We start from the raw sequence: 11746 nt of genomic DNA, 5'->3' as shown, positions 1-11746 counted from the left end.
TTATAGTGATTTGTTCCTTTTTGGGGGGTCACGGTGGCTTAGTGGTTAGCACGTTCGCCTCACACCTCCAGGGTCGGGGTTCGATTCCCACCTCCTCCTTGTGTGTGTGGAGTTTGCATGTTCTCCCCGTGCCTCGGGGGTTTCCTCCGGGTACTCCGGTTTCCTCCCCCGGTCCAAAGACATGCATGGTAGGTTGATTGGCATCTCTGGAAAATTGGCACAGGCTCCCCGTGACCCGAATGAATGAATGAATATGAATGTTCCTTTTTGTGAAAGGGCTTTAATTTCGCCTTGGACTCACGTACATTATACGCACTCGATGTCCTTATTGAAGTTAAAGGCAGGCTGCAGTTTGATCAGGGTTCTATGTGACAGTTCTGGGCTTTAAACCTGCCATCACGACCACAGACATTTAACCACTGACCAACTTTACTGACATCGACTCTGTCATGTTTAACAGAAATGGCACTGTATCGTGGACGTTACGGGGAAATGGCGCCTGCAGAAGTGTAAAGGAAGCTTGAAGGCCGCATCCAGGAAGAGAGCCCGCAGCCTGAGACTGCGCTCCTACAGCACCCGGGGAAAAGAGTGCCACTGCGAAGACCGAGCGTATAAAACGTCAAAGAGCGAACGCCGAGCACACAGACACCTCTCACAGAGCAGCAGACCACGTCAGTACACACAACCTCCAACGTGACTAATAATACAGATTATACCAGTATTAAATTAGTAGACTGCTTGGATTAGAAGTGTGTAGCTCTTGTGCTGTTGTGTAGTGCAAAATGAGTCAAATCTCGTAAATCAGTGTGTTAGTGCCATCTACTGGGTACAACACGCACAGCCAATTAATTAGAGATTTAATTCTCTATGAGTTGTTTAGTAAGTTTAGTATTTTTTTATTTTTTTTAGCAAGATTTAAAGACCAAGTACAAATGTGAGAAAATGAGGCATTACTTTTAAACAACAATCTTTTTTTGTTGAATTGATCTTTTTAAGCAAACGATTTGCAATTCTGATATTTCATCAAAATACAAAGTGATTTGTCTCATGTGGTGAGACATTGAAGGTGTAAATAAAATAAAACTAGAGTACAAGTTGGATAAAATTCATCCTAATGAAACAAATGCGTGTGTCGTTCACGTACCAGGTTACAGGCCGCGTTTCGTCCACACTCGTCACGCACGCTCGCTGTCTGTAGAGTTCGAGGGTGAGATTTATGCCGTGGACCTACAGGAAGACGACAAGCTGGCTTCAGAACCCCGTCCAATCAGCAAGCGCCATTACGAGCCCGATACCTCCTTCGACCCTGACTTTGAGCCGGAGTCGGACGACGCCTCGGAGGAGATGCTGGCTGACGATACGAACGCTGTGGGCTACCACAATTCACTCAAAGTCACACACAAGTGAGAAAAAAACGTCTTAAGCTTTCATTCCAAATGCTTTTGGAAAACAGCTCTTAAAGAAATATTCACATCTAGAATTGAATTCACACGAACCAGAATTGAAATGTTTTTATGTTCTTGATCAATTCTAGACGTAATGGTAATGTTTGCGATATTTGACTACCTGGACAATGTTTAGGTGTCTCACTGTAATAATAAAACAAGTTCATTTTTAAATGAACCTTTCTACTCTGGTACAGTTTAGTGTTTTTTAGTGAGAAAAGGTTTTACCTTCCTGTTGCTATTTCTGTTTATCAGAAGTTCCAATAATTCAGTAAAAACACATTGTGGGTATTTACACAGACCTGGAAGCACAGCTTTGTACAGATTTCTAGCTTAAATTTACAACCTGTACGTAAATTTATGGTATAGGTGGTTAAGGTGTTGGGCTACCAATCGGAAGGTTGTGAGTTCGATTCCTATGTCCACCAAGCTGCCACTGCTGGGCCCCTGAGCAAGGCCCTTAACCCTCAATTGCTCAGATGTATTAAAAAAAAAAAAAGAGAGAGATAAAATGTAAGTCGCTCTGGATAAGGACGTCTGCTAAATGCTGTAGATGTAAATGTGTGTATTGCAGATGGTGTTGATGTCAGTTACACGCTTTATAGTCCTTTGTGCTATCGTGAGTCTCGGGATAAAGTTTCCCTCTGTTATAGCTGTCATACAGACACAATTTAGCTAGTGGCTGGGAATCGGATATGACTAAATTATGGTGAAAATTTGCTAAGGCTGCGATTAAAGAGTAACATCCTTGACAGTCGCCTGTCCAACTCACGGCATCATCTTTTGGCCTCTCGTATCGTGTGACACGTTAGCCGTCCTTGCTGTATGTTATGTATATGTATAACGTTTCTGTTCCTTTCACTAATTGCCGAAATGCCTTCTACAGGTGCTACATCCTGCTAAACGACACCGTGCACTGCGAAAGAGAGATCTACCAGTCGTCCAAAGCCTGGAAAGATCACAAGAGTTTTGTCGACCAGGAGGTAAAGCAGTAACAGGAGGAACTTGTCTGATTAACATCATGTGAATTTAATGTCTAGATTAAATTCTGGACCAGCAGATTTTTAACGATCATAGCAAGAAGCACCAGTTAAAAGAATCCGATCGGTGCAGCAGGGGGTCACGTCATCTTGCGCTCAGTGTCAAGTGCAAGTGAAGATTTAATGACTGACCCAAAGAACTTAATACTGGAAATAAATCCCAGGTCTGATTTAAGCCGGAACGTGTGCGTTTTGTACCCCAGATTTAAACTCCTCACAAAATCCTGTTATTTCTCTATCATTTTGCTGTGTCATTGTGAAAGAACCGGTTGTACAGAGACATTTCTTTCTAATGATCACAGATCGAGCTTCTCCAGGATAAAATGAAAAAGTTACGAGAAGTTCGCGGGCACCTGAAGAGCAGAAAGCCAGATGAGTGCGACTGCGGAAAGAAAAGGTTTGTCCTAATTAATCTCGCTGCCTCTCTTCTGTTTCTTCTCTGAGCCAAACTCAACAATCCATCACTCTGCATGTACAAGTCCCGCCGAGCGCTAACTGGAACTCGGAGCAGACGGGTGTCGACGGAGCGTTAGGAATACCGTGACACGGTGCCTTTGAGAATTTCCCTTCCACTCCTTGCTGCTGTGGGTTGTTTCCTCTGAGCGGTTAAGTCACTATTTGCCGCGACGGCCGATTCATCGCCGTCGGTTGAGTGATTGGCCGTCACGCCGCCTCCAATGCTCTAGAGTGCACTTTGCGTCTCTGACCGATGCCGACGGATCGTTTTTCAAACCGCAGATCCAAAAGCAGCAGTGCACTTTGCTTAAAAGCGCAAATGGCATAAAAGCTTCTAATGGCTTTCAAGTGTAATAATAGTTGAGAGAGAGAGAGAGAGAGAGAGAGAATTTCATGTCCATATGCTAAAGGCCTAATAGTGTACATTCCAATGAAAAGGAAGAATATTGTGTAACACTCACTCACTCATTTTCTACCGCTTATCCGAACTACCTCGGGTCACGGGGAGCCTGTGCCTATCTCAGGCGTCATCGGGCATCAAGGCAGGATACACCCTGGACGGAGTGCCAACCCATCGCAGGGCACACACACACACTCATTCACTCACACAATCACACACTACGGACAATTTTCCAGAGATGCCAATCAACCTACCATGCATGTGTTTGGACCGGGGGAGGAAACCGGAGTACCCGGAGGAAACCCCCGAGGTACGGGGAGAACATGCAAACTCCACACACACAAGGCGGAGGCGGGAATCGAACCCCCAACCCTGGAGGTGTGAAGCGAACGTGCTAACCACTAAGCCACCGTGCCTCCCTATTGTGTAACATTCGCTTTAAAAGTTATCATGTTCAAAACATAATCATATAAGTTGTAGCTTACATAGACATAACTGGACAGATAACATCATTAGATAACGCTTTACACAGAAAATACACAATTAGAAGTTTTCCACAGTGTCTCACCAAGGACAATCTTGTGGAGTGTTTAAGTTAAGTTCCTCATATAGATGCTGTTGGATGGCAGATCCATTTAAATTGGAAGCTGCTTGGATTCGACAGCGTTAAGAATAAAGCTACGAAGCTGCCAAAGAAAAACTGCCTCCTTTTGTCTGGAAACCAGACGGCGACTCAGGAGCGTGACATCACTGGTGACATTAAATAGCAGTGACTGGTTAAATGTGCATTTTGTGCAAGAGATCCTATCCTCTGCTCATCGTGGTGTATCCATATCTGGGATGTTGCAGAGACTTTCTCAGCAGTAAAGATCTCAATGTTGTGTGTGTTCTGCAGAGAAACAGTGCAGGAGGTGGACAGCAAGGTTCAGCTCTATAACGAGATCCGCCGAAGGAAGAAAGAGAGAAAAGAGAGGAAGAGGCAAAAGAAGGGAGACGACTGTAGCATGCCTGGTCTCACCTGCTTCACCCACAACAACGACCACTGGCAGACCGCCCCCTTCTGGAACTGTACGGAAAGAACACACTCATAATTTAATGCTTTTTAAGAGTCACAGCTCACCAGCGTTAAGACGCTTCTTAACGTCGGTGAGTTTTGTTCCAGTTTAAGATGCTTTAATGGATTTTATTTGTACAGTGGGAGGTTTCTGTGCCTGCACCAGCTCCAATAACAACACTTACTGGTGTCTGAGGACCATAAATGAAACCCACAACACTCTGTTCTGTGAGTTTGCGACTGGATTTCTCGAGTACTTCGATCTGAACAGTGACCCTTATCAGGTGAGTCAGTGACCAATGGTCTTATTAAATACCATAAAAAATAAATATTTTAACAATTTTAAAAATCTAGTCTGTTAATTTTATTGTTTTTATTTTTAATTTTTTATTTAAATTTAAATTTTGTTTTTATTTTAAATTAAGTTTTATTTTTATTTTTTTTTTAACAAAATGCCTTTTACAAAAATAGGATTTCTTTATTATTTAACACATTAAATGAAAATTTAATTTGTCCTAAATAATGGGTTTTATATTCTGAAGATCTTTTCAGGTATATATCGCACGGTGTCTTTGTGAAGTGGGCGGAGTTTGAAACCTTTTTAAAAAGTTGCTTAGTTTCAAATAACGAAGTGGTTATTCGTGGACAAAATGACAGAAGCGTTCGCTTAGGTTTATTTTCGAGAGCCAAGAGAACAAAGTTAGCTGTGCTTTCAGGGTGTGAGGGACGTACTCTGTACCCTGTTTGTATCTGTGAGCTCATGTATGTCGAAGAGGGCAGATAGCGCTCATCTTAGTATGTTAGCATTTAGCAGACACTTTTATCCAGAGCGTCATACATTTTTATCTGGTTTTATACATCTGAGCAATTGAGGTTTAAGGGCCTTGCAGAGGTAGCTTCGTAAACCTGGGATTTGAACTCACAACCTTTTGATCAATCGTCCAACACCTTAACCACTAAGCTACCACATCCCCGTGAGATACAGGGCAGTTTGTCTGCTCGATCCTGCAGTAATATAACAACAATATTATCATGAATCATAGCAGCTTAAAAAAACCTCTAAGCGTTTTAGTAATTTAAATGGTATTGCAGTGTTGATTAATAAACACTTTATTGTGATCTACTCCTACTACTAGCACTGTATCCAAAACCACAAACAGAACATGTATATGTTTGAACGTAACTTGACCGAGACGATGCTCGTGTGTTTGCAGTTGAGCAACGCGGTTTACACGGTGGATCGAGACGTCCTGAACCAGCTCCACCTGCAGCTGATGGAGTTGAGGAGCTGCCAGGGCCACAAGCAGTGCAACCCCAGAGCCAAAAGCACAGACACAGGTACAACAACAGTCCTTTTCATTCTCGGCTTTAAATACATGCTGGACCGTCAGGCTCAGTGCCTCACAAAGAACTTTCAAAGAAATATCATCATACTCATATTTGACACATTTATTTGGCTGTCCTTATGCTCCAGCATGTTTTATTGGTTGTGCATCATTTCTGTGTGTTGCATGAAGCATGACTTCCTGATCATGTATTTGTACACAGTTGTGGGTTCGGACACTAGGTTCTTCTTCTTCTTCTTCTTCTTCTCACCCGTACACGTCCTTCCGTAATCGTTCCCATCTTATTCCCCCAGGAAGCAGAGCGCTAATCAGCCATGTTTTACATTTGTCTCTCCTTCCAGCTCTTCATCCAGATCAGGAGTGAAAGTGTCATCTTGACCTTTTCATTTCATTCTTAAGTAATGTTCATGTATCATAAATGTGTATATAAGGAATATATGTATAAAGATCTCAACCTCTACCTTTCCTTGTACTGTATTTATTCTCAGAGAGGAATTCAAGTGCCATTAAATCAGGAAAATATATTAATAATTTTACTACATCACCACCAAACATTTCAGTGATCTACAACCAACTAATTTGGGTGTTTATCTAATGTGCTGGCTGATACATCATTAACTCAGGCAGTAAATCTCCCGAAACGCAAGCTGCTAGAAGGATCGTTGTCCAAGCAACACAAAGATCTCTTGGAATATTAGTATTAGAAAAATGATATGCATATTAATTATTAGGTGCATTGATTATGTGAGGGTTTTGTGCTGTTATAAGAAAATAATCAACACCACCACCCCAAAGTGTCGTATTCCTCTTATACCACATCAGTTCACCAGTTCCAATATTTTTATACGTTATACGATTCATATATTTAGTTACGTTTAATGCACATGAGACAAGTTATCACTTACACGAAGGCAGAATTAAAGTCTTTTATTCTTTGTCTTGAAGTTAAAAAATTATATATATTCATATTATTTAATATATTATTTTTTCTTTTTAAATAGTTTTAATATTTTAAATATTTTTAATCTTTAATATTTTTAATCTTTAACAATAAATAAAAAATATGAAAGATATTAAAAATAATTAAAAATAATTAAAAATAATAATTAAAAATATACTAATTTTTAATGTAAATAAAAATATTTAAAATATGAAAAATATTTAAAAAAAAATAACAAATATATATTAAATAATATTATTTAATATATTTTTTTTACCTTTTTAAATATTTTTAATATTTTTAATCTTTCATATTTTTTATTTATTTGTTTTTTTTTCCTCAGTCCTGAAGACTTTTACATGGCTCTGACACTGGAGACTCCTTCATTTTAAGTTAAATAAACATCCATATAAACGTTTAATACACAATGCAAATCTGTTCTTCCAGTCGGTGTTGTGTTTGTATTTTTTCTGTGGAAATCTAATCCAATTGGCAAAAATGTAAGCACAGGATTCTTCTTTTAATCTCCTACCACTAAAGACGTGTGTAACGACGTTCTCTGATAGTTGTGTTCGTGTTCACACGCACGTTGAAGAGTTTTTGGCCGATCGTGTTATGATGATGTCACACGAGGTGCATCTTGGCCCAAATCTGCAGAAAATCTGTGGTAACTTTGGGGGGAAAAAATGATTTAAACATGAGATTTCATGGCTTAACAAGGTTATATTATGATTTACGTTTCTCTGTGAGAAGCTATATTAGTAATTAGTATATTAGCTATATTAGTAAATTTAGTTGCTAGTTTGTAGAAAATTGTGTGTTTTTGTGTGCAGTTTTTCTGCTGGTCAAATTTTCTTACATTATAAATTGAGTCTCTTGAGGCTCTCGAGTCTCCTCTCTGTGTCTTATCTCTCTAACAGGGTTTCTCTTTAAGGCTTCCATGCTGTGCATGAATAGACAACCGCAGAACTATAGTGTCTGTCTGTCTTTTTCTTTTTTTTTTTTTTTCCGTCCCCATCCATGATTGACACATTAACATTTGATTGCTCTTATTTTCCTGATCAGGGAGTAAAGATGGAGGAAGCTATGATCCACACAGGTATCCACCTTTTTTGATTTCATCCATGCTTCGTTTTTCCCCATATAACTGCATGGGCCAGCTCATTTCCACTAATCCACTAGGGCGCATCAAGCTAAACGTTTGTGTGTGTGTGTGTGTGTGTTTTGCTAATAACATTCGTTCCAGAGGTTAATTCCAGCAGTACTTGTTTTGTAAATCAGCAATGAAACAAACAGTATGAATATACTGACGACTTGGATATCAGTTCAACTGTTTTTTTTGTGGGGGTTTTTTATGTTTTTCTTTCACAAATTTTTATTCAAAACTTTATAGAAACTTATTTGTAAGATTTCGGAGCACTGACCCTTGTCACTAAAGTTATTGTCAATAGCTTGGCGTTTATAACTGTGTATCTTTATGCTGCAAAATAGAAAATTGTTAAAGCTTTTTTCCCTGTGAGTCAAAGGAACACAGAAGGTTAGTTTTGTAAGTTCAGCTTCTCCTCTTAGCCCCCAGTAAGTTTAAGAGCATTTCTATTCGCCATGATAAAAGAAATATAAACATGTGTCCAGTTTAATTCAGTTCAATCATACAGTATAGCTTATATTATAATGTTATATATTCCATCAGTGACCAGCGTTACCTTAAAAATAAAGCTATAACTTAGTAGTTATTATATTAAATATATTTCAGCATACATATGGGCAGCATTTCCCTTAAACGTTCTGTATTTTTACATACAGACTCTTTTTCTCACTATTATTTTTTTTTACACTATTTTTTACTTAAAAAAAAAAGAAAAAGAATTTTTTTTTTCACTTGTCACTTCTTGACTTGCCGTCTTTTTTGGCTTTACCGGGTTACCAGGCAACAGCAGCACCGAAAGTGGTCAAAGTTGAGGAGGCCAAGCCTTTCATTCCTGTGAGTCTCAGAGTGTCTGAAACGCTCTCTCTCTCCGTGCACATCTCAGATAGTCATCCATACTGTTTCCACACAAGAGTCTAGACACAGTTCAGTGCTGATACGGTGTGGCTTTGTTGCTGCTTGTCCAGCTATATTGCCTGATCTGCTTTGGGAACGCTTGCTCCATAATCCAAGGCCTTGACCCTTTCCCTAATACACTGACTTGCAGATTTCCATTTTCTTGCATTCGTGTGTGTGTGTGTGTGTGTGTGTGTACTGTATGTGCGCGTGTGGTGTGTGTGGGGACTTTCCCCTTTTCTTTCTTTCATTCCAGGTTATCTGGACTTTCAAGATAAAAAAAAAAAAAAAAGCATTTTGTTGTGTTTTTGACGTTCCTTGATTTGTTGGGATTTTATCCATCTGTGTGTTCAGGCCATTGAGAACTTCTGGTTATCTGCTTTTATGTCTTTCAGTGCTTATTGCTTTAGATGGTAGTGGCATTTATGTAAAGTGTTTTATTTCTGCACCATTTTATTCGCTCTGTAATACTTTTTTCGAGGCCATGCATGGTTGCATGTTTTTAGTCACCATCCACATTTGTGCTCCAAAGAGCTTCTTCTCTCCCTCAGACTTGGCTGACCGTGTCACCCTGTTCTCCTTCCTTCCCTCCAGCACACAGCCTGCATGGGACGGGCGCCGATCTTAAGCTGCCCAACTTCACCGAGGACGCCAACTGGCAAGGACTGGCACAACTGTACAGCGTGAACGAGAGTCTGTTTGAGCACAGACACGACTACAGTCCCAGCCTGGAAGACTGGGCCAACTTTGAGAAGGATGTAGATAGTATGTTTGCACTGCTGAGCAATTTAAAGAAACTGAACCGAACTGAGAAGCTGGAGCCGTGGGAAGACCTGGGGTCAGGGGCCGGGGGTATGGAGGAAGCCAGCGGAGCAGGATTGGTGCTCACTTCGGGAACTCAAAAACCTACCTCCATGACCCCTGTGACTCCTTCTCAGTGGACCCGTCAATCAGCAAATGAGCTCCCAGAAGGACTTCCTACTAAACCTTCAGACCACGCCTCAAAGCGTGTGGAAAACGTGCAGCCTCAGAACCTGCAGAACGAGCTAGATCGAGATGACTTGAGCTTCAGCGGGAATGGACTCACCGAGCTGGAAACACACCTGGATTTTCTGCTCAGCAGCTCTGCCTTGGAGATGCCACAAGATCTCAGCAGATCCCTCGGAGAAAAAGGAGGACGTCTTGCAGAAGGGGAGGATATCTTCGAGGCCCAGATCTACCTACCAGCCAGGCTTCCGTCACAAGCAGAGAAGACGTCTCCGTCCCAGCGTCCGCCCCAAAATCTCCTAACACTCTATGCCCAAGAGCCCCATGAATCTCAGGACTCAGAAGGAAGCGGTCTGCCAGTTTCTTCTTCCAGCACGTTGCTCTGACAAAAAAAAAAAAAGCCCCAAAGCCATTTATCCTCAGAGACACTAAGTGCTGGATCTTAGAGATTGGGCTAAATATTGTATTATGAAACAATTTTATTGTTTTAATTTCTTTTTTTACTGGAGCTTTCATTTATTAGAAATCAGTGTTATGTATTTTGTAAGACATACCTTTATATATATATATTTAGAGATCAAGAGCCTTAATGCAACATAATGTTGGGTTTCTGTACATTTCAACACCAACACGGAGCTGTAATGTATTTTTGTAAAGACTCTGCAAGTTGGTGAAACCATTGCACTCAGACATCCGAGAACCACAAGGGGGGGAAAAAAAAAAAGCATTGTGAAAGGTTTAATGCACTTTCTCAAACACTGACGATCTTAACAGTACACACAGGACACCAGGCTTTAACCTGAGAGCACAGAACAACCTGAAAGAATATCTACAAAATAGAACTGTAATATTCCTGGATGAGGAGGTTAGGATTAGGTTACGATCCTAACGTATCTGTTTCTTATTTTTAATCCTGCGATTCAGATTTTTACGCGATCGTTGTCTCTAGAAGAAGGTGTGTTTTCTGTTTAATTGCACGACACATGTAGGTTTACGGTGTTACACTCTGCTTGAGCACGTTTTTTTAGTCACGTCGTTGAGAGATTATACGGTGAATCCGGTCCATGTGAATGGGTTCGGTTCGTTCCTCGGCTGTATTTACTTTACATATAATGCGTTCACATGCGCACGAGCACGCTCACAAGAATCTCTGAACCTGAACGATGTGCTGCTCTGTGCTTGTACTCGTCCTCTCCTTTCCCCTCCTTTTTTTTTTCTTTTTTCTTTTTTTTCTCTTTTTTATGAAATGGAATAATGTCTGGTTTCATGTCTGAAGTAAAATATGTTGATCTCTGGACTGATTTCACTAAAATGCATAAAATGCTGTTTTGTTTTGGGTTTTTTTATCCATTGGAAGAAACAATTCTGGCTTCTGGAAAGCCACGAAGCTGTTATGAAATAAACCTTATCGTTAAATAGATTTTTATTTTTATTTTTTTTTATTGTTAAAATGAAACCTCTTCAAACATCTTTCCATCTGCTTAGTAAACCACAGTGGAGGTTATAAACACTTTGTGGCTTTTACCACAACGATGATCCTCTCTAAGGCACCGAGGTTCTTTCTTTTCTGGAACTTAAGAAATTAAGCCAGTGTCCGTAGTTTATGCAGGAATCTGATCTGATCTGATCTGATCTGATCTGATCAGTGTCTTTCTTGGCCTGAAGAGATTATTTCTCCTTATACAGAGCGATTAAAAAAGTCTTCTAATACTCATATACAACACTTTAATAACAATAGAAGAAACTGGTAACCATTTTACTGAAATAAAAAAAAGAATTAATCAATCATTTTTTTCCTTCGTTTGTTGACCGATTTTCAATAACGAGTTCCTATCGAGTGTAAAACTTTGTCTTAAGACCAATAATTCCATCTCTTCTGGTTCGTTATTCTTCAGAACTGATTCTTCATCCAATTTCAGGGAGTTTATTTGTTAAGCCTGAAGATCTTTCATTTGGAAATGCTTAAGGCAGGTTGTGGGACAAACAACAGAACAGCAAGTGCAGATCTTATCCCAATGACTTGATGGATCATTGCTC

General features: G+C 40.1%; 1 protein-coding gene across 5 annotated transcripts in view; it reads left to right on the top strand.

The window, feature by feature from the left end:
• Positions 1 to 11129, top strand: part of sulf1 (sulfatase 1) — a 90611-nt gene extending 79482 nt beyond the window's left edge. For 2 of the 5 annotated variants that reach the window (XM_060861390.1, XM_060861389.1), the window contains exons 11-18: positions 461 to 671; positions 1148 to 1403; positions 2332 to 2428; positions 2788 to 2882; positions 4237 to 4409; positions 4537 to 4679; positions 5610 to 5733; positions 9317 to 11129. In XM_060861390.1, the coding sequence (XP_060717373.1) occupies positions 461 to 671; positions 1148 to 1403; positions 2332 to 2428; positions 2788 to 2882; positions 4237 to 4409; positions 4537 to 4679; positions 5610 to 5733; positions 9317 to 10095 (1878 nt within the window). In that variant the 3' untranslated portion in view covers positions 10096 to 11129. Of the gene's footprint in view, positions 1 to 460; positions 672 to 1147; positions 1404 to 2331; positions 2429 to 2787; positions 2883 to 4236; positions 4410 to 4536; positions 4680 to 5609; positions 5734 to 6082; positions 6121 to 7746; positions 7781 to 8608; positions 8663 to 9316 lie in introns of those variants that run through there. The other 3 variants (XM_060861391.1, XM_060861392.1, XM_060861394.1) reach the window with 3 other exon arrangements.
• The last annotated feature ends 617 nt before the right edge of the window (positions 11130 to 11746 follow it).

This window comes from Tachysurus vachellii, chromosome 25 (genome assembly GCF_030014155.1).
Source record: "Tachysurus vachellii isolate PV-2020 chromosome 25, HZAU_Pvac_v1, whole genome shotgun sequence".
Lineage (NCBI taxonomy): Eukaryota > Metazoa > Chordata > Actinopteri > Siluriformes > Bagridae > Tachysurus > Tachysurus vachellii.
The sequence above is the reverse complement of the archived record's forward strand: the minus strand, read 5'-3'. Positions and strand labels throughout refer to the sequence as shown.